This window comes from Sphaerodactylus townsendi, linkage group LG08 (assembly GCF_021028975.2).
Source record: "Sphaerodactylus townsendi isolate TG3544 linkage group LG08, MPM_Stown_v2.3, whole genome shotgun sequence".
NCBI lineage: Eukaryota > Metazoa > Chordata > Lepidosauria > Squamata > Sphaerodactylidae > Sphaerodactylus > Sphaerodactylus townsendi.
The window spans coordinates 11527428-11555404 of NC_059432.1; the positions used below are offsets into that span (position 1 = coordinate 11527428).

The 27977-nt window shown below is 48.0% G+C and overlaps 1 protein-coding gene across 2 annotated transcripts in view; it reads right to left on the reverse strand.

The window, feature by feature from the left end:
- The window catches only part of LOC125438352 (rap1 GTPase-GDP dissociation stimulator 1-like), a 92896-nt gene that overhangs the window by 29085 nt on the left and 35834 nt on the right, over positions 1–27977 (reverse strand). The window contains exons 5-9 of one of the 2 annotated variants that reach the window (XM_048506764.1): positions 27148–27276; positions 25420–25545; positions 19402–19545; positions 9683–9814; positions 2751–2885 (exon numbers count right to left, since the gene is read on the reverse strand). In XM_048506764.1, coding sequence (XP_048362721.1) covers positions 2751–2885; positions 9683–9814; positions 19402–19545; positions 25420–25545; positions 27148–27276 — 666 coding nt within the window. The remainder of the gene's footprint in view (positions 1–2750; positions 2886–9682; positions 9815–19401; positions 19546–25419; positions 25546–27147; positions 27277–27977) is intronic. The other variant, XM_048506765.1, reaches the window with a different exon arrangement.

The following is a 27977-nucleotide window of genomic DNA, read 5'->3' on the forward strand; positions in this document are numbered from 1 at the left end:
CCGGACAGACAAATTATCCCGGGGAAAACCGGAATTATGTATATCAGGATATTTCCATCTCAGTTTCTCCCTCTGCATGGCCGCCCGTCAGCGCGTTCAGGACTTGAGGAAGAACTCCAGGTGGTCCTCAGTTTAGTTGTTAAGAAAAAGTGTGTGAGAGTGAAAAGAGCTGACCCCCACCAAGCTTTGTCAGAATTTCCCCCCCTCTCGGGGTGGAATTGAGATTGGATGTGAAGTGGACTGGGGGAGGGGGAATCTGCTTTAAACATTGATGCGTCAGAAGACAAGACAGAGGAGAATACCTGCGGAATGCTCTTACCAGTAAGTGCCCTGTTTCATACCACAGTGGTCAGACATATGAACAAATACTGCTGCCTCATTCTACCAAGTCTGACTCTTTCTAATAGTTTCAAATTCTTTTCAGAGAGGCTGTGTGCTTTGTATGAAAACCAAAAAAGGGCAACACAGTACACATCCTATTATATAAAAGGCAAGCTGTGTTGGCGATGACTCACTTCCAACCAATCACACTGCACAACTTCCAGCCAATCACCACACACGTCTGACTTGGTGGCAGGGCTTGCACAGAATGGGTGAAAAACCAACCCAAACAAAACAACCAAACGTGGCGGTTCCTCACTCTCTCTCTCATGTGCACGCCCTTCTTTCCCCATTGCTGAATAACTATTGTCACTTTACAGTCTGCAGCTGCCTGCGTTGGAGCAGATGCAGGCGTCAGCCACTCCCCATGAGAGATTCACAACTGCTGGCAGCCACAGCTGTGCCATTAACTGTTGCATGGCAATACAGACTTCTGGGAAGAGGAGGAAAAGGAGGGAGCTGGTGACGTATGGTCAAGGGGAAAGAAAAAGCAGGAGTGATTGCTCCCCTTGGTGGGCGCCGTTAACCCATCAACCGTTTTCTAAAGCCTGTTGTATTGGTTCTTACTGTGGGCTTTACTGCTAGTATGGGAATAATAATGACAATAACAACAACATGTGTTGAGGCTAAATATCTGTTAGATCACACAAGTCAATGTACGTAAGTGTTTACACTTGCATCAGCATGAATATATTGTTCGCCACAACCAAAATGGTTTCCATCAGCAAAATATGCTTTCAAAAAGTACAGGCAGCACAACAAAACAGTCTCTATATCAGGCGTCTTCAAACTATGGGCCTCCAGATGTTCACAGACTACAATTCCCATGAGCCCTACCACTTGGCCATGCTGGCAGGGGCTGATGGGAATTGTAGTCCATGAACATTTGGAGGGCCATAGTTAGAAGACCCCTGCTCTATATGGTGCTTGTATTGGCAAAAATGTGATATCTCCCTGTCAAACTTATATCCACTGTGAATAGACAACTGGCAAACATCAGCCTGATATCCACTGTATATAGGCAAACAGGCAAACCAACAGAAAGCTGTCTATCTATACTCTGTTGTCTGCCTTGCATGGCTACAATCAAAGCTGATGTTTCTGGGATGTTAACATTTGCATTTCCACTTGGTTGCCAAATTCCAGGTTGGAAATTTCATGGAGATTTCAGGGCGGGGGACTGGAGATGGGAGGGGAAGGAGAGGGGCATAATATCAGGGGTGGGATGCAGCCTATTCGCACCTATTTGGTAGAACTGGTTACTAAAATTTTCTCAGTTCGGAGAACCGGTTATTAATGATTAACTCCACTAGGGACAAGGGGGTAATCTCTGTCCCTGGGTACAACAAATCTTGTCAAGTGGGGGATGCAAAATCGCCCCCCAGGGCTCCCTGTGGCCCCCCTGCTCCCCACGGCACCCCCCACATGTGTATGAACTGTATGAAATAATACAATATATAGTAATTCTATTTTTTGGTTCATTGGTATAAAGGTTGGGAAAGTATTATAGGTAAAGATTTTTCTTTTTTCCCCTTGAAATTTATATTAGAAAGACAGGAGTTTAAACTACTCTTTTAGATTAAGGATTTTGGATCTCTCCCTCTGTTAGTTTTCTTTCAAGTGGAATAGATAAAGTAGTTCTAGGAATATGAAGGGGAAGTAGAAAGTAGGGAGGGAAGGAAATATGGGAAGGAGGGAATCAATATAGGATGTTTTAGTTGGGGGGGGGGTTGAGAGAGACAATTATATATGTTTGTACTATGTTAACAATTGTAAACGGTTTTTGGTTTCGCTCCTTATGTTATTATTTAAAATCAATCAATATAATTATATAAAAAGGAAATAATACACTACCTTTCGGTATATTGCTTTTTTATTACTTTAAACAGTCATTATTTGAATCTAGAGGCAGGGCGAAGGGGAACTGCACCTGGGGCGCATGCACCCTGCATCATTCCCCCAGCCCCGGCCAGGAATGCCCCGCCCCCAGAATGCCTGGCCATGCCCCCATCGTGCCCCACCCAGCCCCACTGGCGCTACGCCACTGTTTGAATCCCACCACCATCGGAACCTGTTACTAAAATTTTTGAATCCCACCACTGCATAATATCATAGAGTCCCCTCTCCAAGTCAGCCATTTTCTCCAGGGGAACTCCCCTCTACAGCCTGGAGAGTTGTTGTAACTCTGAAGGATCTGCAGGCCCCATCTGGAAGTTGGCAACCCAAATTTCAACACACACACGCACGCCCGATTTGCTATTCCACTGCCTTAGAACTCCCTTTCCCAAGTAATCAAATTCTTTACCGTCGCTGTTTCTCCACTTTTCCACTCTCAACTTAAATAATTTCCTTGGAGGTTTTTCTTGTACCTGGTATGGCGAGGTTTCGGAGAGCGCTGAGCGCAGCATGCTGAACGGAGACGTCTCCAGTTTCCACGTGTTGCTCTAAAAGATCCAGCAGCTGATGTACCACTCCCAGTTGCACCATTTGAACGCAGTTGCTGTCTTGGAAAACCAAGGGAGGAAGAAAACAGTCCAAAGATTAGAGCCGACATAGCTTAATGCTGAGAAAACTGATCTCACATTTTGGTGGGTTTACCTCCGAAGCAATCTGCAGGGGGCAAAGCTCTGTTTAGGGTGGCCACTTTTTGCAAACCTTCCAGGTAAAGGTAAACCGGTCCCCTGTGTGAACACCAGGTCTTTACTGATCCATGGGGTGAGTCACAGCATGATGTTTACTAGGCAGACTATGGCCATTCATGCACTTGTGGGTGCTTTGCATTGAGCATACATTTCCTTTGGGCTGGATTCTCTGTAACACACATGTTTTCCCCTCTCCGGAGCTCATAGCGTCTCAGATCAGAAGATCCCCATGGTTTCCGAAACCTCTGAACGTGCCAGTTTTCCTCCGCCTTCGCAGGGAAAGCAAGGGAGACAGCGTGCATTTGGCTTGCATCGGGTTTTATTCAGTGGTGGGATCCAAAAATTTTAGTAACAGGTTCCCATGGTGGTGGGATTCAAACAGTGGTGTAGTGCCAATGGGGCTGGCGGGGCACGATGGGGGTGTGGCCGGGCATTCCGGGGGCAGGGCATTAATAATTTCTCTGTTACTGTAAAAAACTCTTACTGTAAAAAAAAAGTTCCTAATTTCCAGCTGGTATCTTTCTGTCCAGAATTTAAACTCATCATAGCAAGTCCTATCGTCTACTGTCAACAGAAACAACTACTTCTCCTCTAATTGACTGCCTGTCAAATACTTAATACTTTCAAATACTTCATTTTGTTCCTAGAAATCAAAAGAAGGATACTTTCCTTAAACAAGGAACTTTACCATATTTCTAAAACATGTTTTTAAAACAGCCCAACAGGGAGAATTATCCCGTTTTCTACCTTCGCTAACCAGCCACATAGGAAACAACAGGACTTTATGATTTTTGGACCTAATGGAATTTCTAACGGAAAAGCGGACCCAATTAGTAACCCCCTCTCGGCACACACAAATAATTAGTAACCCACTCTCGGGAACTGGTGAGAACCTGCTGGATCCCACCTCTGGTTTATTGCTCCTCCCCACCTCCCCCTACCTACCCAACAGCAATTCTTCTCACTCTTTGGGACAGCAAATTGGAAAAGCAACTGATTTTAATTTTAACACTGCCGGTGTTTTAGTGGAGCAACAGACTAGTGAAATCTGCACAAAAATGTTATCGTCTAGCATAGGGATCTGATGGGATTTGTAGTTCATGAACATCTGGAGAGCCGCAGGTTGCAGACCCCTGGTCTAGCAAAATACTGCTAATGCCAAGATGGCGCATACACAGGGGCAGCGGAGAGGAGGTTGGCCAGAGGGAATAGATGGGTAAATGGTGGATTGGATCGACTGATTTTGCAGCAGGAGAATCCCGTTTAAACAAAATAAGGGGGGGGGAGCCCACTGCAAAGCTGATGAATGTGGGGTACATGAATAAGGGCTTACGGTTATGGGATGGTTTGCCATTGCCTACCCTAGCTATCCACACTTCACCCACAGCAAACTGGGTGCTCATTTTACTGACTTTGGAGGCTGAGTCGAATTTATACCGAAAAATCTGATTAGCTGCCATTTTTATAGCAAAAGGGAAATTTCGTTTTGTGTTTTGGACGTGTATGAGTCTTAAGATGACCATGGTCTGTAGATTAAAGGATTTCTAATTGATGGATCACCTGCATTTCACGAGGCTAATTTGCATTTGATGAAATAGTTTTGCTATCTTTCCTGAACCCAACCCCTTTTGGAAATGCTGAAGGGATTCTGAGATTGCATAGGTCAGCGATTACCAGTGGGGGGCTAGTGGTTGTGGCATCCACAAAACCCGTGCATTTTGTGGCATACCCTTGTTCCCAGTGGTGGGATCCAAAAAATTTTAGTAACAGGTTCCCATGGCGGTGGGATTCAACCTGTGGCGTAGCGCCAATGGTGGTGGGCGGGGCACGACAGGGGCGTGGCTGGGCATTCCGGGGGCGGGGCATTCCTGGGCAGGGCTGTGGCAAGGATGCAGCCACTGCGCCGGTCCTTGGGCAGGAAACGAATGCACGAAAGCGCAGGCTTATACGCTGCGCCGGTGCACCTCCTGCTAAGAGCTGTTCTACCATGTTCATCGCGGCGCTACTGCTGAGAGGAGGGGCGTAACTAAGGCAAAAATCACGTGGCAAAATCACCAATTAGTAGTCCCCTCTCGGCACACACAAATAATTAGTAACCTACTCTCGGGAACCTGTGAGAACCTGCTGGATCCCACCTCTGCTTGTTCCTTGTCCAAAGCCCTGTGCCCGTGCTGGTTTTCTTCAGAAAAGAAAGTCACCTTTGTATCCCCAGTGAGCCCCTGTTCAGAAACAGCTGCCTCCACCATAGGAGAACACTTGGCTTGAAACCTCCCGAACCAGGGTGCCAAACACAGTTCCTGTGGGCCTCACGGCACCCACTGATGCCTTTACTGGCGCCCACCAAGTGATTTTAGAAAGTATGGGGCCATGCATGTTTTTAAAAAGCAGCTTATGTGAAGGTTGTTGCAAGATAATGTAGGGAGGGGTGTTCCAGATGGGAGGTGTAAGGTCCAGTTGCAATACAGTCTGTGGGTTTTGCACACGTTAGTTGGGTGTGAGAATAAACCTCAGCTTATTGTCAGGCCTGCGCCATGACATGCCTGGCAGTTCGCACGTACAATTCCCCCCAGCTGCAGATGGCTCAGTCGTTATCATCGCTCAAGGCTATGGAGGCCCCCCCTGCTTGCAAAGTAACTAATTGAGGGTGATTCCGCACACGAGTAAAATAGGTTCGACCCAGTTCCCTGAGAAGGGTACTAACCTAGGTCGAAGCCATTGTTGTTCCCCACTGCAACCAGCTTGATCCCAGCTTGGAGGGCGGAATCATCCTGTGCCTCTTTGCCGCTCCGTTCCGATTGGCTACTGTTCTACGGCCATGTTCCGTCTATCCCCACACACATTATAAAAAAAAACTGCCACAGGAATGGAGGGACGAAGGTGGCGTTTTTTGATTGGCCAGCTGTACGCATGCCCGAAACACTCAGCTGTGATTGGCTGAATGGGGGACTCCTGAGGGACTAGAGATTCCGCACTTTACTGGAATCGAGCTGAGTTCGTGCGTGGTTCCTTGAAAAAGTAGTAGTTCCCAACTGGAGTCGGAAATTTGACCGTTACACGGGGCAAAGCTGGTACAAAACCACGCCGATCCCAGTGGTTGTGCGGAGCACCTAGGTCGAACGCAGCTCGAACTTAGGTCGATAATGCAAGTGCGGAATCGACCTAAGAATGCGTTGCCTCTCACTCCCTTATCTGCCTTCCTGAAGCAGTGACTTGAATACTCAAGCAATACAACTGTTCCCACTGTCTTTCACATGCTGATGCTATGGGAATGTGAGGGCAGGGGAGAGGAACTCAGGGGTTGAACCAAACTGTAAGGTTTATACCAGGGGTCAGAGAGCGAAACCCCCAGTTTTGGCTATCTGAGCCTGGGATGACACAGTGCCAATAAAGCTCTTGAAACCTTCCTGAGTCTTGTTGATGACTGGAGTAACGGACACTTACACATGTGCATTATTCTATAATAGCTGGAACCTTTGGGGCACAATGGGATTTGAGCACAAACAGGTGGGATGATTCACTGAGTTTTCTATGGCAGTCTCCTTCACCTTAAGCATTAATTCCCTTTGGGTTAGATCAGGGGTAGGGAACCTGCGGCTCTCCAGATGTTCAGGAACTACAATTCCCATCAGCCCTAGCATGGCCAATTATGCATGCTGACAGAAATGGGGAATTGAATTCTATTAATCTCATATACGCACATGTTTCCCCTTCTCCTGAACTCACTTTGCCTCAGATTGGAGAATCTCCATGGTTTCTGAAACCTGTGAAAGTTTGACTTTTCCTCTCCCTTTGTAGCGAGAGCAAAGAGTATCAACAAGCATTTCACTTCCTTTGGGTTTTCTTGCTCCTCCTGGTTTTCCCTGCCCACACAGCAGAAGTTTCTCCCGCTCTTCTGGGCACCACTTCAGAAGGATCAAACGGGCTGCTTTTTCACATTGAGGGTCTATCACTTAAGCAAAAGACCCTTGAAACTGACCTAAAACTTATGTGGTCTAGCAAATTAATGCTAGACCAAATACAGCAACCCCTCCCCCCCCTCCACGCACACCGCAAATGGTGGCAGACAACTTTCCTAGGTGGAGATTGCATGGCTAGTACAAGGAAGTGGGTGTCTGCAAAATGGATTGGCTTGGCTTGGCTGGGGACACTTTGCAGTAGGAGAATCCCTTGCATAAACAAAAGGAAATTGGCCCCCTGTTAGTATTTGGATGGGAGATCACCAAGGCAAACCAAGGTTGCTACTACAGAGGCAGGCAATGGAAAACCACCTGTGTATGTCTTTGCCTTAAGAACATAAGAACTAGCCTGCTGGATCAGACCAGAGTCCATCTAGTCCAGCACTCTGCTACTCGCAGTGGCCCACCAGGTGCCTTTGGGAGCTCACCTGCAGGATGTGAAAGCAATGGCCTTCTGCTGCTGCTGCTCCTGAGCACCTGGTCTGCTAAGGCATTTGCAATCTGAGATCAAGGAGGATCAAGATTGGTAGCCATAGATCGAAATATATCCATAAATCTGTCCAAGCCCCTTTTAAAGCTATCCAGGTTAGTGGCCATCACCCCCTCCTGTGGCAGCATATTCCAAACACCAATCACACGTTGCGTGAAGAAGTGTTTCCTTTTATTAGTCCTAATTCTTCCCCCCAGCATTTTCAATGGATGCCCCCTGGTTCTAGTATTGTGAGAAAGAGAGAAAAATTTCTCTCTGTCAACATTTTCTACCCCATGCATAATTTTATAGACTTCAATCCTGTCCCCCCTCAGACATCTCCTCTCCAAACTAAAGAGTCCCAAACGCTGCAGCCTCTCCTCATAAGGAAGGGGCTCCAATCCTGCCTTGAGCAACTCACGAGGTCATGATAAGTCAGCTGTGACTTGACAGCAAAATACCCGGACAGTCTTGTGATGCCAGATTTTATTTTTTTAATTGTTTAATGAAAATATTAATTAAAATAAAGCTGGATGCAAAGCTTTAGACATTCATCTTCAGTTCTGCAAACAAAATACACAGACTGACTGTTGTGCGTTTTCCAAGCCATTTTACCTGCCTCTCTTGCCAGCCTCTTTGGAGGCACATCATGGTGAGATGTGTTTCTCTCCGTGGCACAGTGTGGAGTGATGGTGTGGTGGGGTATATCTTTTATCCACCTCATAGGCGTGCCTGTGTGTGTGTGTATGGGGGGGGAGGACATGAAGCACATTTGCATGTGTCTGGGCAGAGTTCAATTGCATCTGCAAAAACTACCAGACCATGGCCACCCAGCCCTGAAAACCCACGGCAGCCAGTTAATTCCAGCCGTGAAAGCCTTTAACAATACATCAAATCATCCAGCTCCACACAAACACAGGATGACTATAGATAGGAAACAATCAAAGGGAACAAAGGCCAGGCTACTTCTATTCAGATGCCCTCACCTATTGACCTTGCTATCTTCATTGTTATTCACATGCCAGGCTACTTCTATTCAGATGCCCTCACCTATTGACCTTGCTGTCTTCATTGTTACATGCTAATCTAGCTTGCTAATTGCACCCTTTACTTGTTAACAGACAATGGTTCTTTCCCCCACCCTGGACACTCCTCCACTTGCTTTCCTACTATCAGATCCTCTGAAGATCCCAGCCACAGATGCAGGCGAAATGTCAGGAGAGAATGCTGCTGGAGCACGGCTGTACAGCCCGGAAACCATACAGTACCCCATCCAGGAGTTATTTGGTTCAATTTGTCATCCTAATTGGAATACTGTTCCATTAATCAAGCATATCTAAAGTTTTACCATGCAGCATACGAGGTTAGTTTACACATTCTTTCAGTGTCTCCAAATAGGTGCCAGAAAACTCCTTCTCCTCTGCCTAATTTCCAAAAGAAAAATGTACTCATCTTCCAACAAACGTCTATGAGTCCTTCTAGAGGCGGCTCCCGATTCTAAATGCCTTTTTAAAGTACATAATTATCTACAACTCCAGATGCTGAAGATTGTACCATAAATTTAACAAAATAACTGGTTGGTGAGCTGGAGAGAGAGAGAGGGAGAGAGAGAGAGGGGGAGAGATGTCTGTTTGCCCAATGAAGCAGTGCAAGTTATAAGCAGAGTTACACCCTTCTTAGCTAGGGTTACCAGCTCCGTGTTGAGAATTACTCAGAAATTTGGGGGCGGAGCCTGAAGAGGGCGGGGTTTGAAACTTCAATGGGACGTAATGCCATAGAGTCCACCCTCCAAAGCACAGGTGTCAAACTCGCGACCCTCCAGATGTTATGGACTACATTTCCCATCATCCCCTGCCAGCATAATGCTGGCAGGGGATGCTGGGAACTGTAGTCTATAACATCTGGAGGGCCGCGAGTTTGACACCTATGCTCCAAAGCATCCATCTTCTCCGGGTGACTTGATTTCTGCCACCTGGAGTTTGGTCGTAATTTACCAGGAGATCTTCATCTGCCACCTGTAGGTTGGCAGCCTGATTCCTAGTCTTTTGCCTTTGAGGGATTCAGAGGAGTGTAACTCCACTTAGGACTTCACTGTTGCTCTGTTGTCACTCAGCCTTGAACATATCTGCTTGGAAGGAAGTGGTGCAGTTCTTCGACTGGACCTGCGTTCAAGAAAAATGCTTTGAGAGCCGCAGCCGGGGCCATTGGAATAGAAAATGAACGGGCATCCTTACCATTCCTGGCAAAGTTAGCAATAGCTAGAGCCCCTGTCAGCTGTAACTGGGCGTGCTTGGATGCCAGCCACGTGCCCACGCTCTGGTAGATCACACCATGCCCCTCTGCAAACAGCTGCTGCATGGATTCATCTGCAGCACAACAAACGGAGACAGACTGGTAGTACCGCGATCGTGCAATCCTACACCTAGCTTGCTGGCTTTTTGTCTTGCTGTTATGAAGAGATGAAGATCGCTGCAGGCTGGGGTGCAACTTAGTCTAGGGTTGCCAGCTCTGGGTTGGGAAATTCTGGGAGATTTGGAGGGTGGAGCCCGAGAAATGAGGATTTGGGGGGATATAAGGTCATAGAACATTCTCCAAAGCAACCACGTTCTTCAGGGGAAACTGGTCTCCGTCATTTGGGGATCAGTTGTCATTCTGGGAAATCTCCATGCCCCGCCTGGAGGTTGGCAACATTAGCACAATAGTCATCTGATTATCCGGCCTCCTTGGAATGCAGGCCAATCCCTTTTGCCGGGATGGAGGCCCAAATAGTGGGGAAGGGGAGACATTTTGCAGTTTTAAATATGCTTGTTAAACCTGCTTTTCTAGTAAACTTCTAGAACAGGAATATCATATCTTGTTGGGGCAAGCAAATAAATCATGCTCACCCCTCTCTGTCGGAATAATACTGGAACAGGGGCACATAGCCAAATATCTTGTTTCCTTTTATTAGTCCAATTTCAATTAGCCAAATATCTTGAATTATTAACTGAACCCCAACAGAGATGGATTATCACAAGGGCCAGATCCAATACCTTCCCATCGGCCATTACAAAGGGTCGCTACTTATCCATACCTCTCCAGGATCGGGTTTGTCCACACTGTAAAAATCAAGTGGAGACTCTTGCTCACATTATTCTTGACTGTCCGAGGTATGTGGGCATCAGGAATTTCTCTCCCAGGCTGGCCCTAGACAAATCTGAACGTGACTCTGACTGTTCTGTTGTGGAACTTCTGTTAAACAACACAGATGTCGTGCTCTTGGAAAAAGTAGCAAAATTTCTTTTACAAGTGATAAGAACTTTCTAAGTAATGTATACTGCTATATACAGTCTTCCTGTCTGCGCTTTGAATGTACTCTTGATTTGTATTTCAAAAATGTCTGGCAATGTTCTAGAACCTATTTTTAAATGCCAAATAAAGGTTGTTGTTGTTAACCTGCTTTTCTCTCCATGCCAAGAGTGCATCGTATTGTTCTCTCTGCTCTATCCTCATAACAACAGCCTGCCAAGTGGGTTAGACCAGGGGTAGGGAACCTGCGGCTCTCCAGATGTTCAGGAACTACAATTCCCATCAGCCCCTTTCAGCATGGCCAATTGGCCATGCTGCCCCCCCCCCCCCCCACCCCCCCCCCCCCCCCCCCCCCCCCCCCCCCCCTTCTCCCCTCCCCCCCCCCCCCCCCCCCCCCCTCCCCCGCCCCCCCCCCTCCCCCCCCCCCCCTCTCCTCCCCCTCCCCCCCGCCCCTTCCCCCCCCCACCCCCCCCCACTCCCCCCCCTCCCACCCCCCCCTCACACCCCCCCCCCCACCCACCCCCCCCCCCACCACCCCCCCCCCCCCCCACCCCCCCCCCCCCCCCCCCCCCCCCCCCCCCACCCCCCCCACCCCCCACCCCCCCCCCCCCCCCCCCCCCCCCCCCCCCACCCCCCACCCCCCCCATCCCCCCCCCCCCACACCCCCTCCCCCCCCCCCCCCGCCCCCCCCCCTTGCCCCCCCCCCCCCCTCCTCCCTCCCCCCCCCCCCCCCATAGCCAGCGCCCTGAAAGGTTATAAACCAGCTGGGCTTCTAGCCGGCTTAAAAATTCTGCATCTCTTTCTCTGACTTCTTCATCCACTAATCTTAGGAAACAGGAAACATTCCTCTGGGGATCTTCGGTGCCCTCGCCCCCCGTTTTTCCCCCTCCCCTGCACCCCTGACCTCCCACAATGCATTCTGATGACAAGGCCAGACATAAAATGTTGATCTAGGGGTGACCAACCTATGGTGCTCCATGGCCATGCTGGCGGGGCTGATGGGAATTGTAGTCCATGAACATCTGGAGCACCATGGGTTGGCCACCCCTATCTTAGACAAACTGCCCTCTCCCTTTCCTCAAGTCCCCGGGCAGATGGTGACTGGAGAGGGCCTGGAATTACAGCTAAGGTAGCCAGTCCCCAGGGGGTGGCTGGAGATCTTCTGGGATTACAACTGATCTCCAGAGATCAGATCTCCTCTAGAAAATAGCAGCTTCGGAAGGTGGACTATGCGGCATTATACCCTGCTGAGGTCCCTCCTCTTGCCAAAACCATGTCTTTCCCAGGCTGTGCCCCAAGTCTCCAGGAATTGCCCAACCCTGAGCTGACAGCCCTGCATGGCGAAACTCAGTTTTCCTGAAACCAGATAGGGTGTTTTCCAGATTTATCGTGGTAGTTTCACAATCCAGTTCAAGAAAGGAGGCACTGAGATTCACACAGCCAGCCGTAAAGCAACATCATTCCACCCACATCCCACTGTCTGCAGTGGCGGAGCTACAAGGGGGAAGGGGATGCGCCGTGCACCGGGCACACGCCTGAGGGTGCGGAAAATTACCCCCAGGGCCTTCCCCCTTCCCCTGCCCCCCGCGGTGACCCCCATGGCACCCCCTCATGCCACCTCCCCCCACAGCACCCCCTCCCTGCAGCACCCCTCCACCCCCCTTCCCACACTTACCTTAGTTCCTTTCCTTTTCCTATAACTTTTTCAGGCTGAAAAAAAGGCCTGTTCACAGTACAGGCTAAAAACGGCCTGAGGCCCCCCCCCCCCCCCCCCCCCCCCCCCCCCCCCCCCCCCCCCCCCCCACCCCCCCCCCCCCCCACCCCCCCCCCCCCCCACCCCCCCCCCCCCCCACCCCACCCATCAGCCCCTTTCAGCATGGCCAATTGGCCATGCTGAAAGGGGCTGATGGGAATTGTAGTTCCTGAACATCTGGAGAGCCGCAAGTTCCCTACCCCTGGGTTAGACTGAGTGAGCAGTTTGGGCCCAAGATCATCTGGTGAGGGTCTGTGACAGAGCAGGGATTCAAATTCAGTTGTACCAGGTCTGAGTTAGATACTCTAACCCCTAGGAAGCACTACCTCTGGCCTTGCTGTTCAAAGAAGGAATCTCCAAGCTTGGAAGAAACAGGCAGGCAGAGGGTCAAAATGCACCCAGTGCGCAGTCTATATTTTCTGCCCCCTCCCCCATGGCTCCCCTGCGGCACCCCTTCCCCCCTTCCCACACTTACCTTAGTTCCTTTCCTCTTCCTAGAACTTTTTCAGGCTGAAAAAAGGCCTATTCACTGTTCAGGCTTAAAAACGACCTGACGGGAACTATACTTCCCAGGAGACCTTGTGAGCCCCAAGGTCTCCTGGGAACTGTAGTTCCTCAGGCCGTTTTTAGCCTGTACTGTGAACAGGCATTTTCAAGCACACTGAATAAATTATAGGAACTAAGGAAATGAACTAAAATAATGTCAGGAAAGAAGTGGAAAGATGCTGCAGAGAGAAGTGCTGTGGGGAGAGGTGGCTATGAGAAATTACCATGGGGGTCACCCAGCGGGGGAGGCACTTGGGAAGGGGAGAAGGCCCTGGGGGGGTAATTTTCCGCACCCTCAGGCGTGTGTGCCCGAGTTGCCGCAGCAGCATCCCCTTCCCCTTGTAGCTCTGCCACTGCAGACAGTGGGATGTGGGTGGAGATGATGTTGCTTTACGGCTGGCTGTGTGAATCTCCGTGCCTCCTTTCTTGAACTGGATTGTGAAACTACCACGATAAATCTGGGAAAACACCCTATCTGGTTTCAGGAAAACTGAGTTTCGCCATGTACAGGGCTGTCCAGCTCCAGGGGTTGAGCACTTCCTGGAGAGTTGGGGCACAGGCTGGGAAGAGACATGGTTTTGGCAAGAGGAAGGGACCTCAGCAGGGTATAATGCCGCATAGTCCACCTTCGAAGCTGCTATTTTTCTAGAGGAGATCTGATCTCCTGGAGATCCAGTTGCTTATGATCCCAGAAGATCTCCAGCCACCCCCTGGGGACTGGCTACCTTAGCTGTAATTCCAGGCCCTCTCCAGTCACCATCTGGAGACTGGCAACCCTACTGCCCGGGGACTTGAGGAAAGGGAGAGGGCAGTTTGTCTAAGATAGGGGTGGCCAACCCATGGTGCTCCAGATGTTCATGGACTACAATTCCCATCAGCCCCGCCAGCATGGCCATGGAGCACCATAGGTTGGTCACCCCTAGATCAACATTTTATGTCTGGCCTTGTCATCAGAATGCATTGTGGGAGGTCAGGGGTGCAGGGGAGGGGGAAAAACGGGGGGCGAGGGCACCGAAGATCCCCAGAGGAATGTTTCCTGTTTCCTAAGATTAGTGGATGAAGAAGTCAGAGAAAGAGATGCAGAATTTTTAAGCCGGCTAGAAGCCCAGCTGGTTTATAACCTTTCAGGGCGCTGGCTTAGGGACTGCTAGGGAGTCTGTCTATCTCAGTGATGGCGAACCTTTTCGAGATCGAGTGCCCAAAATGCAACCCAAAACCCACTTATTAATCGCAAAATGCCAACATGGCAATTTAACCTGAATACTGAGGTTTTAGTTTGTTTGTTTGTTTGTTTGTTTGTTTGTTTGTTTATCTATCTTATAGACCGCCCAACCCCCGAAGGGCTCTGGGCGGTGAACAACATAAAATAACAATAACATAATAGTCTATAAACAATTTAGGTTAAAATGCAGCAAATTAATAAACACAATGCCCGCAACATCCTATTAGACTCTCCCAGAAGGGGAGAAAAAGAATGGACCCATAGATGGTAATGGGCCAGGAATATAGGAGGGGACGGGGGGCACTCATATCAGCGGCTGGACACTCCAAAAGCCCGGCGGAACAACTCTGTCTTACAGGCCCTGCGGAACTCGCCAAGATCCTGCAGGGCCCGGACAGCTGGAGGAAGAGTGTTCCACCAGGCAGGGGCCAGGGCTGTAAAAGTCCTGGCCCACGTGGAGGCCAGCCGCATCATTGAGGGACCAGGGACTACCAGCAAATTGGCCTCCGCTGAGCGCAGAGGCCTAGTAGGGACATATGGGGTAATGCAGTCCCGAAGGTATGAGTTTAGAAAAAAACGGTTGGCTCCGAGGCGTGCGTTACTCGGGAGTAAGCTTGGTGGTAGTCGGTGGCTCTGCTTTGTGCAACTCTTCCAACGGGTGAATCACGACCCTAGGAGGGTTTACTCAGAAGCAAGTCCCATTGCCAGCAACCGAGCTTACTCCCAGGTAAAGGATCGCGCTTTAGTTCTTCGCATGAAAATCAGTGGGATTTAACAGCGCTTATCAGGGTTACTTACACTGCTTCCCCAAAACTAGGTCTTAGATTTAATGCTAATAATCGAACCCAGTGGCCCAGGCCAGCCTAGATGTAGGCGGGGCACTCTGTTTGCGCGTGCCCACAGAGAGGGCTCTGAGTGCCACCTCTGGCACCCGTGCCATAGGTTCGCAACCACTGGTCTATCTAATGAAGCGGCATTTATTGTTACTATTTTTTCATCATTAAATACTTCACACTGAACTATATGATATCTTTATGAAACCAGTGTTCCATGTACGTAAATGCTATCTACTGACAACATCGGAGAGGATGCAGGATGAAACCCCCGTTCCCCCATTATATTTTGCACGAGGTTATCTCATTTAGATTCATACCTCTTGTCCTTGTTTAAGATTGTGTGTATGTCTCCAGTCTGTACAATGGTGTGGCGAGCGGGGCAGGAGGGGGCTGGAACCCTGGCACCACTTCCTTTGGGGAGCATTTCAGGTATGGTGACCAGATGTCCCGCTTTTGGCGGGACAGTCTCGCCTTAAAACAATTTGTCCTGTGTCCCGCGGGTTTTTTGAACTGTCCCAATTTTTGCACTGCCTTCTGGGGCACTCCCGTTTCCCACCCTGTGACAGGGCAGGAAACAGGAGCGCCCCAAAAGGCAGTGCACTCCTGCGGCTGCGCGTGCATGCGCGCATGCGGCTGGCCGGGTCCCGGTTTACAAAGGTGACAATCTGGTCACCTTAATTTCAGGGCAACCCCCTCCAACTGTGCCCTGGCCCCAAACTCCCCATGGAGTTCAGGGTAGAATCACAGTTGAATACGGACAAGTAGGGCTTTTCCCCGCCCCTGAACTCCACATGGAGCTCAGGAAGGGGCCAACTGGCACTCTGCCCTGATTTCCACACGGAGATCAGGGGCAGGCAGACTTGTTAGTAGCCCTCAGTTTAAAGCTGAACCCGGGCGAGCTGAGGCCAGCATCCAATGGCTCACCCTTGCCCCTGATCTCCACTTGGAGATCGAGGACAGGGTGAAATGGCTGTCCCCACTTCTGAGCTTCCTGTGGAGTTTTGGGGGGCACAACTCTATGTGTGTGTGTATGGGGGGGGGGTCATGGCACCCAGAGTTAGCCCTGGACACTCTTTTTTTAAACCTACACCTCTGGTTCTGTAGGAACACAGAAAGTGTAGAATGTAGTCAGAGGTGGGATCCAGCAGGTTCTCACCAGTTCCTGAGAGTGGGTTACTAATTATTTGTGTGTGCTGAGAGGGGGTTACTAATTGGGTCCGCTTTTCCATCTCCACGCCCTCGCCTCCCTGAGAGGCATCCTGCCTTTGAACGTGAAGGTTCCATATAGCAATTGCGACTAATAATGTAACTCCCTGAACTGGGTTAATCCCTTTCAGGTACTGCAATTCATGGATTCTCAGCCTTTCGTACCGTTTATCTCACCAGTCTCTATCAAAGAACCTGTGTGTTTCTCCATTGCTGTGTTCAGATTTGTGAGTTGGGGCATTTTCTATAATGTGATAATGATTTAGAAATGACCTGGTGCAAAAAAATTTTTGGGGGTCGTGGTGGGGTGGTTGCCCATGGGGGGGCATCCAACTCAGGTTTTGCCCAGGGCTCAGGTTTGCCTAGGTACGCCTCTGCCCCCTTTGCTGAGGAGGGGGGGGCTGGCGAGGGAACCTGTTACTAAAATTTTTGGATCCCACAACTGAATGTAGTGTTGTTTCCAGAGTTTAGCTGCTTGGTTCATGGTCTTTCATCTTGGGTAATTGGAACTTTATTGTTCCTGCCCAAGATGGCACTACACTTATGTCAATTGGCAAATCTGATTTGCGTTATTCACCATGACCGTTAGCAGCATTTGGAAGGTTTACAAATTTCGGTGTTAAAAATTGTGACTAATAGTCTGAGGAAAACAAGTCAAGCAGAGCTGTTTTTTAAAATGGAAACTGCATCTGGGTAAGAAAATAATTGTATGCAGTAGCCTTAACCCAAACAAATACAAAAAAAATGGATTCTAGGTCTATTATGTTGTTACATTTGTTAACTGGAACAACAGGTGGAAACAGAAGGAGTAGCTGGGTCTATCTAGATATTCCCTGTATCCCATGGAAACAAAACATTCCCATGTTGTTGCTGTCATGTTCAATAGGATACTTTATATTTTTCCACCCTTCGGGGATAGGCGGCCTATAAGTTTAATAAAATAAAATAAAATAAATAAATACACTAGTGCCGTTGCAGCCAGGAAGAACAGCTACTTCCTGTCTGCAGGATGTACTTCCTGGCTGTAGTCGGCTTCTGGCATAGAAACTTTCCAGGTGGAGGGATGACATAACATGTCATATTAGACACCTTGTCTGTGGATGGGATTTCCCTTTCTTTCTTGTGGTAAAAATAACATGTTGATCTGCCCAGAATCAAGAAAAATAACAACAATAATAGCTAAATAAATAAGCAAAAAAGAAGAAGCAAAAAACAGAGTTCATTACTCCTTTCATAAGCAATGTGATAGGAAATTGAGTATTAAGTGAACGACTGAATAACAGAACATCTAATTTACATCAATTCCTTCCTGTTCAACCTAATTGCTGCAAGATTTATAACAATTAAAGAACAGCCTTTCTCCAATGTTTATATTTGGAAGAAACGTCAAAGTGCTTCTTTTTATCCAGATAAGTCTAATAATAAAAATCACAACTGAAGTTCTTCTGACAAGATATGCCACTTAACTTAGCAATATTTAACCCACTGATGCATATTACTACAGTTATCAGGCACTGCCTAACAATCAATGGGATGGTTGTGTAAAGGCAAAATCCTGGGAGAAAAGTTAAGAAGAAAAATAAGGCTTCATCTGCTTACAGGAAGTTCTTACCACAGAGTGCCTGGTGATTCCTAGAACTTCCCAGAAGTGACAAGTAGCTCTAGGAATCGTTGCACATACTGTTGTAAAACCAATGGTTCTTACCAAGGTGTTTCTGGTGATTCCTGGAGCTACACTTTGTCACTCCTGGGTAGCTCAATGGGATCTGAGGATAGGAGATTTCCCTTTCTCAGTAGGGACTTGGCAGTTCTTGTATCCAATTTCAACCGCAAAGGAAAATATTATTTCTGTCCATTTTACACGTAAAGGCATTGCTCCAAAAAGCTCTAATTGTGCAAGTCTTAGGACACTCCAGAGGTTCTACTGGATGAGTTTCCTCTTGAGTCAACAGTACTTACACTTCCAGGCTTGTTTGTAAATTACTAGTTAAATGCACACGTTGAGCAGGTGGGACTCAAGCAGGGTCAGTAGTCTGTTGTAGGCTGAAAACAATATCAGACCAGCTTCCCCATATCCAGGTATCTCAGGGCGTTTCCCCACTCTCCAGGATCCCCCCTATGCCGCGCGCCCAGGCATCCCCATGACCCTGTGCTCTGCACGGGGTCATCAAAAGGCACCATTTTCTCCAGCGCCTCTTGTGGGATGCAGCTGGCGCTGAATAGCGTGACAGCTGACAGCGTTAGAGGCGGCTGCCTAGACTCTTTGCTGTCACCGCCCCTGTCGTGGGGAGTGCCGGGGGACCCCGCGCTACTTGAGGAGAGTAGCGCGGGGCTTAAGGTAAGTGGGGAAAGGCCCTCAGATGCACTACACAGCTTTTGGAATGTCCTGGGCCTCAGCTCAGAGGCAGTGAAACCCAGTAGTGGGCACTGCTTCAAAGGAGCACAGTGTGTGTGTGTGTGGGGGGGGGGGCGTCCCCAGGGATAGAGCTGTTTCCAGGGGTGGAGCTGACTTCAGGGCTGGTAATTCATGCCACCCTTTTGAGTGGTGTAACTCCATTAAGCCCTCTGGAGGGCTTCCAGGTGACAGGTCTTTCCTTTTAGCTGCCCCTCCACACCACCTGGAAACCCTCTGGAGGCAGCGTGGTGGCATGATGGGAGAGATGCATCCCTGGCTGCCTCAGGCTTTGGGTTGGGCTGCCTGTCTCTCAGGTGTGTTATGAGGAAAAGGGCCAAAGAAAGAACCATGTATGCTGCCTTGAGCTGCTGGGAGAAAAACAGGATGAACAAAAGCTGAGGGCCTCTAAACATGCAAATCAAATATACTGTAAAATCTTACCCTGAGATTGGTACACCACATTTTTCTTCTGTAACAAAAGCTCGTTGTGAGCACAGGTTTGGGCTGACTGAACTTAGATGCTACCTCAGTCTTCCTCCTGGTACTTCTGGACCCAAAAGGCCCAGGGCTATGAAATGCCTGAGGTGAGTCTTTTGTCTTGGAGACAGATGTGAGCACTGCTGTCGTGGTACAATCTCATGGTCATTTTAAGAAGTGGCACCTGATCTTGCTGGGAGCCCCCAAATTCCCTGTTGGTTTATTCTTACCTCCGAGTAGCAAAGACACAATGAGATCAGAGGCAGCTTTCAAGCTACACGTGTCTTCTGGCTTGGAGCTGTCTTGGAGTCTCGTCAGGATCTCTGTCACAGCATCCTGGATGCCGGCTTCTACCAACTGCAGTTTCAGGGTATCTGTGAAGGTCATGAAATAGACATGTTGAAGGCTTCTCGCTGGGTCTGTGTCCAGACTAAACAGGGCAAACAGCTGGTTGTGGTGGGTTTTCTGGGCTGTGTGGCCATGGTCTGCTCATAGTAACCAATCTGCTCATAGTAATCATTGTCCCATTGGAAGTAGCTGGTTGTTAGGCAGTGTTGAAACAAAGCTGTGATGACTCGCACTCAGCAGATTTTTCCAGAGTGCGAGTGTGTCTTCCCTCTGTGATACACCTCTGAAGATGCCAGCCACAGATGCAGGTGAACCATTCGGGACAAGACCCACCAGACCACGGCCACACAGCCCAGAAAACCCACCACAACCCGTTGAATCCGGCTGTGAAAGCCTTCAACAATGCATTGAAAACAGCTGTTTCTCCTGATCTACATCAGGGGTTCCCAAACCTCTGGAACATTTGGCATTCTGACATGGTGGACACAGCAACAAAATGGCTGCCACAAAATGGCCTCCACAGGAGCAACACAGCTTACCTTCAATAAGATGGTGAGGTGACAGCTGCTGCTGAAGCAACTTTGTTAGACAAATCAAACAATAGTCAATCCAGAAGTGAAGTTAGGGGAAACTGCGCCCCTGCTGCAGCGCCACCCGCCCCTGCCCCGCCCTGCCCTGGTATGCCCCTGAAATGCTCCAGAATGCCCCCGCTACACCCTGGCCACACACCCCCGTGCACCCGGAGCATTGCGCCCCCCACGTCCCCTGAGCACGACACCACTGAGTCAATCAGAAAGCTTGCTGGTCAGAAGCCCTACGTGGTCCCACTAGGATCTCAGCCTCCAGGTGGGACCTCGGGATCCCCTGAAATTACAGCTCATCTCCAGATTAAAGGGATCCATTCCCCTGGAGAGAAAACGTATGCTTTTGGAGAGCAGGCCCTATGGCATTATACCCAGTGGTAGGATTCAAATAATTTAACAACCAGTTCCGGTGGTGAGATTCAAATAATTTAACAGCTGGTTGTTTACAAGCACCATTTTAACAACCGGTTCCGCCAAAGTGGTGCGAAGCTGCTGAATCCCACCACTGATTATACCCCATCTCTGAATCTCCAGCTGTTTCTCAACCTGGATCTGGCAACCCAACCCCACATCCCCCACTGGTGACCAGGGGGAGCCAAGTACCTCAGACTCTGCCCATTCGCTAAAAGCACTTTGTGGCCACCAGAAAAGGTATCAGCAGATGCCATTGCATGACACTCATGGTCACCATATTGGGCACCTCTAATCTACACATGATGTCATCTCAGAAACAAATGAAAGGCAAAGATCTCATTGGAGGGGCTGATTGTATGAAGAAGAAGAAGAGTTTGGATGTATATCCCCCCTTTCTCTCCTGCAGGAGACTCAAAGGGGCTTACAATCTCCTTGCCCTTCCCCCCTCACAACAAGCACCCTGTAAGGTAGGTGGGGCTGAGAGAGCTTCGAGAAGCTGTGACTAGCCCAAGGTCACCCAGCTGGCGTGTGTGGGAGTGCACAGGCTAATCTGAATTCCCCAGATAAGCCTCCACAGCTCAGACGGCAGATCTGGGAATCAAACCCGGTTCCTCCAGATTAGATACATGAGCTCTTAACCTCCTACGCCACTGAGAAAGTCCCATGTTAATATGGTCAGAACCAAATGAGAACAGGTGCTAGAAGGGGGAGATCCCTTGGTCAGTTAGCTGTAGGGAAAAGAGCTGGGGGTTCCCTGGACTTGGGAAGACTTTGGCGGCCATCCACAAAAAACTGATTTATGAAACTGCCTGACAACTGTGGTCATCATTGGAAGTCTTGCTTTGACTGTCCCTGTTTTCTGAGGTAAAGCAGGTAGCTACCTGGGAGAGGGCCTTCTCAGTCAAGGCACCACATCTCTGGAAATCGATCCGCAGGGAAATTTATCTTTCCCCTTCTGTCATGGGCCAATTACCCACTAGTGCTGAGGTGCGCAGTGGGACCGGAAGCGCGTCAGGGCAAGAAATCTTGTCCCGACATGCTTCCTGTTTGCAACGTGTCAAGAGAAGAGGTGCACCAGGGCAAGAAATCTGGTCCGGACATGCTTCCTCTTCCCCTGTGTGTGCTTCTTTCTTTTCCCAGGGAATGTGAGAGCACTTCTGGCACAACTTTTTGTGTCAGTGGGGCGAGGCCAGGGAATGCTGGCAGTGTGTACTAAGCCATGGTCTTCTTCTAGCAGGTGAAGGCTTTTTTAATGTTTTGTTTGGCATTCATTCATTCATTCATTCATTCATTCATTCATTCATTCATTCATTCATTCATTCATTCATTCATTCATTCATTCATTCATTCATTCATTCATTCATTCATTTATATTTATATACTGCCCTCCCCGAAGGCTCAGGGCGGTGTCCATCAACACTAAAACAATTTAAAACATCCAATACATAATTTACAATAAAAGAATATATTTCCTTCTAGTTAGCCACTTTGAGGCAGAAAAGTGGGGCACAAATTTTATAAATAAATAACAACAGGATATTGGTCTCTCTTCCTGCAGACACGGAGACAAACGTGTGTAAAAAGATACATAAATTTTGGATAGAGATTGGAGAAGAAATGAAGAAGAGGCTTAAACTTAACATGGCTTTAAAATTAGAATTATTTCTGCTGAATATGATAGAGAATAAATATAGGAAATACTAAGTATTCATGATATGTATGGTTACAGAGGCGAGGCTGATAATTGCTCAAATTGAAAGGGTTGAAACTACTAACAAAAGAAGAATGGACTGAGAAACTGATAGATTTATCAGAAATGGACAAAATAACAAACATAATAAGAGGACAAGACCCCGAAGGGTATCTTAAGACCTGGAAACCATTTATCGCCTATCTGATAAAATGTGAAAAAAGATTTGTTAACTGTCGGCTTTGAACATTAGAAGAAGAAGATTTATATCCCCCCTTTCTCTCCTGCAAGGAGACTCAAAGGGACTGACAATCTCCTTTCCTTTCCCCCCTCACAACAAACACCCTGTGAGGTAGGTGGGGCTGAGAGAGCTCCGAAGAACTGTGACTAGCCCAAGATCACCCAGCTGGCGTGTGTTGGAGTGCACAGGCAAATCTGAATTCCCCAGATAAGCCTCCACAGCTCAGGAGGTAGAGCGGGGAATCAAACCCGGTTCCTCCAGATTAGAGTACACCTGCTCAACCACTACACAGTAGTGAGTAGATTCAACTGTAGTAGAAATAAGACATTATTATCAGCATATCAGTACGGTGACAGCAACTGGTGGCAAAGAAAAAGAGATTACTCTTGTCTTCGTGAAGAAGTGGGAAGTCTTTGCTTAAATTTAGGGCACAACATTTGTTAAAGTGAAATCGTGAAGTGATGAAATGGTATTTTTTTAAACTGTACATTAATGAAGTTGATACTACATATGCTTAAAAGAGAAGGAAACTCTGAAGGAAAGTTGATCTTTTCCTGCCTTCCTTCAGAGAGCTATTGCTCAGCCCTTTGAGACAGTAGCTAAATGCTGAAGGAAAAGCAGTAGCATTTATTCCAAATACAAGGAAACAAGTATATTTAAGGAACAGAACGGGAAACCAGACCAGATAGGCGGAAATGTGGAATAAGCTCCTGTTCAAGGGAGGCAGATAGCTCAGAGATAAAGAGAAATCAAAACATAAACCCCTCAGACTAGCTCAACCACTTTCCAGTGTTATCTACAATACTTTTTGACTGGTAGTTTCCACTCGAGGGCCCAGCTTTCTCTCTCTGTCACTGTGGACAGCAACAGAGTTGACACGCAATGGCTGGGTGACTTTTTATAGATTATTCTAGAGCCCAGTGATTTTACTGGCTTATTTCCAGAAGGGATCTGAGGGCTCACTCGTTTATTTATAGCCATGAGGGGTTTTGTGGTCCACTGGCTTAAGCTAGCAGGCCAAGGACTGCAGCGCTGTGTGCTTGCATCGTGTTCAAACAGCTGTAACACCCCTGTGCTGAGTGCAAAAGGCGACGCCATGCTGATGACTGCAGAGTGTTTTGTTTGCTTGCCCAGGACAGAGCAATCCTGTGCAAAGTCCAAATCAAATGATTTCAGTCTAAATTCATTAAAAAAAAACCAACCACCCCTAATTTGGCTGTTAAGTAAAATCAGGAGATATTCTTACCTTTAATAATGAAAATTTTCAAAAACAGGGCAGAAGGAAGGAAAATAGTTACAGCTGTGAATATTTCAATTAAATTATCTCATAAATCCAAACGGTAATTCAATTTATTGCGGTGCCCATGCTCTATTGATTCACCACTGTGGCTCAGTGGCAGAGTATCACCCAAATGAGCAGCAGTGGCATAGGAGGTTAAGATCTCGTGTATCTAATCTGGAGGAACAGGGTTTGATTCCCAGCTCTGCCGCTTGAGCTGTGGAGGCTTCTCTGGGGAATTCAGATTAGCCTGTGCACTCCCACACATGCCAGATGGGTGACCTTGGGCTAGTCACAGCTTCTCGGAGCTCTCTCAGCCCCACCTACCCCACAGGGTGTTTGTTGTGAGGGGGGAAGGGCAAGGAGATTGTCAGCCCCTTTGAGTCTCCTGCAGGAGAGAAAGGGGGGATATAAATCCAAACTCTTCTTCTTCTTCTTCTTCTTCTTCAAATATGTCTTCATGTGTCTACCTTTTGGGATACTTAGTCAAATTCCACAAGCTAACATGCAATGGTTACATTTCAAGTTGTGTCTTAAAGCACCTGGGTGATAGAAATGGTTGCTGTGGGGAAAATTCTGATTGGCTACAGCTCTCTGCATCTCGCTTTTATGACACACTCTGTGGAGCACCTCTAAAAACTCATATTATCATAAAATGTGGAGCGGGGATTACATTCTTTCTCTCTTCCTTTGGTGCTAGTTTTGCGTCGATGCTCAGCTCGTTATACACATTACTTAGATCCATTCTACAAGCTTCCAGAATGAAAATCCCTGAGGGCTTGTTTGCTGGTGTAACCCCCATGCTCAGAATGGGTTGACCCAGTAAGGGGTGGAGACTCAAAGCAGCAAGAGGCTGCAGGAGAGCTCATGTAGTTTGGAGGAGACAAGGCTACCAGACTCGGACCTTGATTTCTATAAGCCCTTAACACCTTGTTAAGGGTTTTTAATGTTTGTAATGGGTGAGAGTTCTCCTGGAAACCTTCATCATGTTGAATCCTGTTCACCAAGCCCTTGGAGTCTTCAGGAGCCAACCCACTTGCAAAGAAGAATTGGACTTGGCAGTATCAGTAGACTGTAAATATAAGGACTTGAAGTGTGATGTTAAATGTTGATGTTATATGTTAAGAAAGTAAACCATGTTTTTTTTTAAATTTGTTGTTGCAAACTCATTCCAAGTTCTGCCCCACAGAACCCACAGTTAGAGGTTACACTGGCTCATGTTAAAAAAAAATATGCTGTGGACATAAGTTTGCAATCCAGACTGCCGATGGTAGAAAGTGCTTTCAAGTTCCATCTGATTTATGGCAACCCCTTCAGGCTTTTCAAGGCAAGGGTTAATTCAGAGGTGGCTTACTATTGTTTGCCTCTGTGTAGCAACCCTGGATTTCTTTGGTGGTCTCCCAACCAAGTACTAACCAGGGTCAACCATGCTTAGCTTCAGAGATCTGGCCATCCTGGGCTATCCAGGTCAGGACTGTTAATCTGGGTTTAATCTGGCTAGTCAGTGTTAGGAACAGTGACATTACAGAGGACACCACAGTAGTTCTTCTTTCTTAAGTACTGTTGATCTAAAAGAGTGTGCTTGCAGTGCACATTTAGGAAATAGATTTTCAAAATGCTTTCTCTTCCTTCTTCAAGCAGCAAAAGTTGAAGTCCCCATCAGCTACCCCATCCAACGAGCGACACTCTTACCGTTCTCCGCTAGGGTCTGGAGGACCTCAAGGATGATCTCGACCTTCTCATGATGGTTCACCTGTCGCAGCTGATGGACCAGTTGTTCAGCAACCTTGGTCTTGCTAAGGGCCTCTTTAGCCGAGTCTGCACACAAATGGGATCTGTATGAATTACAATATGTCTAGGAAGCAAATCCTCCTCTGAGCTGAGCTGAGAAACGGCTGCCTCCATTGTCACATGAAAGCGGTCTCCATTCTGCTACGACCTCCAGCTTGGTAAGAAACTCTACACCATGTCATGGTAAGATGAGTTTCTATCTACGCCAGCCATAGATGCAAGTGAAACGTTATGAGCAAAAACTACCGGACCATGGCTACACAGCTCAGAAAACCCACAACACAGCTAGTTGATTCTGGCCATGAAAGCATTGGACAATACTTTACAACAATCAGTCTATCAGGTTCTCCGAATTGCCAGCTTTCTCTTAAAATGAAGTCCTAAGCCCCTTTCTTTGCCGAGGTTATAAGGGCAAAGGCATATCTCTGCAGCAGAAGGGGCTGGAGACGTTTATTTTTAAAGGGCTGGGAATTCAGAGAAGCTGACAGAAGGATTGTCATGATGTTGTCATGCTATAATGATTTGTCAATTAGTTATTTGTGGGTTTTTTTTAAAGCCAAAGGTGTTAGAACAGTGGTTCTCAACCTGTGGGTCGGGACCCCTTTGGGGGTCAAACGATCCTTTCACAGGGGTCGCCTAAGACTCTCTGCATCAGGGTTCTCCATCTGTAAAATGGATAAATGTTAGGGTTGGGGGTCACCACAATATGAGGAACTGTATTAAAGGGTTGCAGCATTAGGAAGGTTGAGAACCACTGTGTTAGAGGGAAATAATTGCTGTATGGACTGGGAATGGGAAAATGGTGCCATTATGGATGGGACCGGAAATATTCAGACATTTGTGGCCTCATACATATGTCTCTGCTATAATCTTTCCCAACACAAAGTTAGGGAAAAGCTGCAAGAAAGAGGGAGAAGCACCCTGGAGGTGTATGGAAACTGAACGAGGCTGTACGGACCTGGGGGAAAAACCCGCTTTCCAACAGAAAACAAGTTGCTATGACCAGAAGAAGAAGAAGAAGAGTTTGGATTTCTATCCCCCCTTTCTCTTCTGTAGGAGACTCAAGGGGGCTGATAATCTCCTTGCCCTTCCCCCCTCACAACAAACACCCTGTGAGGTGGGTGGGGCTGAGAGAACTCCGAGAAGCTGTGATTAGCCCAAGGTCACCCTTCTGTTTGTGTGTATAGCTGGTTTGAGGTAGTGGGTCTGTTGCCCTATAGGAAGTGCCCTCCCCTGTGTTTTTCCTGTATATTTGTAACTACAACGAATGTCACAACTAATGCCACAAGTATGCTCCTTTGGAAGACCCCAAACCAGGTAAATGATATACCTAGCATTTCACCACTTGGGAAAAAGTGGTCCAAGGCTCTGGACTTGTACTCAAGCAATTCTGCTACTTGGTGGCAACACTGGTAGAACGTTCTGTGTTCTGGAAATGGGGGTGAGAGAATGCACTCTATTGTACGGCAGTGTATTGGCAATGTAATCTGCTAGGCATGCTTGTATTCCTAAGCCACAAAAGCTGCTTAGAAGGAGGACATGGTGAAAGGCATGGGACACTCTGTTGGATTCAACAGCAGCACAATCCAGCTGCAGGCTGGTTGCTATGTCAGTCAGTCATGTATTCACCTAGATCTGCGAGATTGGATAAGGCCAGCAGGTTGACACGGACGAGGGCTTCGTTCTCCGGATAGTCTGACAATATTCTGACCAGGGATGTGATCACTCCTGCTGCTACCAGCTGTTCCTGAAGTTCGTCTAGAAAAGGTAAATGCAAAAATGAGGCACCGGGAATAAACAATCGAACACTGCAGCAGCCCAGGAGAGCATGGCCCAAATCAATGGTGCAATCCTGTGCAATATTACCGTCAGGGCCCCCAGGTCTGTCCAAGAAAAGCGCTTCCGTGTGAGCAAAAGTCTTAATTTAGAAACAGAAGTTCTGGGAAAGATACGTCGTCAGACATTTTTTGCAGAACCAGTACCTCCCCCCCCAAAAAACCTCTTTCAAATAGAAAAGAGGAGTCAGCCCTACCCTAGCCACACTTTCTATCCCAGAGAAACCTGACTCTTCCCTCTCATCTGGAAAGGAATACAGCTGGCCTGGCCCTTCCTTATCGTGTTCTACTCCACCCAAGCTGACAGAGGAAATAACCCCAGGTGTCTAACAAAAACAATAGGCTGTAGATTCCCAGGACTGCATTCAAGGGGGGGGGAGGGGGAAAACAAAGACTACTGTATCCCACCTCCCACCAGAAGGGGAATTATAGTCAGGCCAGGCATAGGACTGGGTATGACAATTACCCTGCCCAGCAGGTTAGCAGAGGTGGGATCCAGCAGGTTCTCACCAGTTCCCGAGAGTGGGTTACTAATTATTTGTGTGTGCCGAGAGGGGGTTACTAATGGGGTCCGCTTTCCCATGCCTCCCCGAGAGGCATCCTGCCTTTGAACGTGAAGGTTCC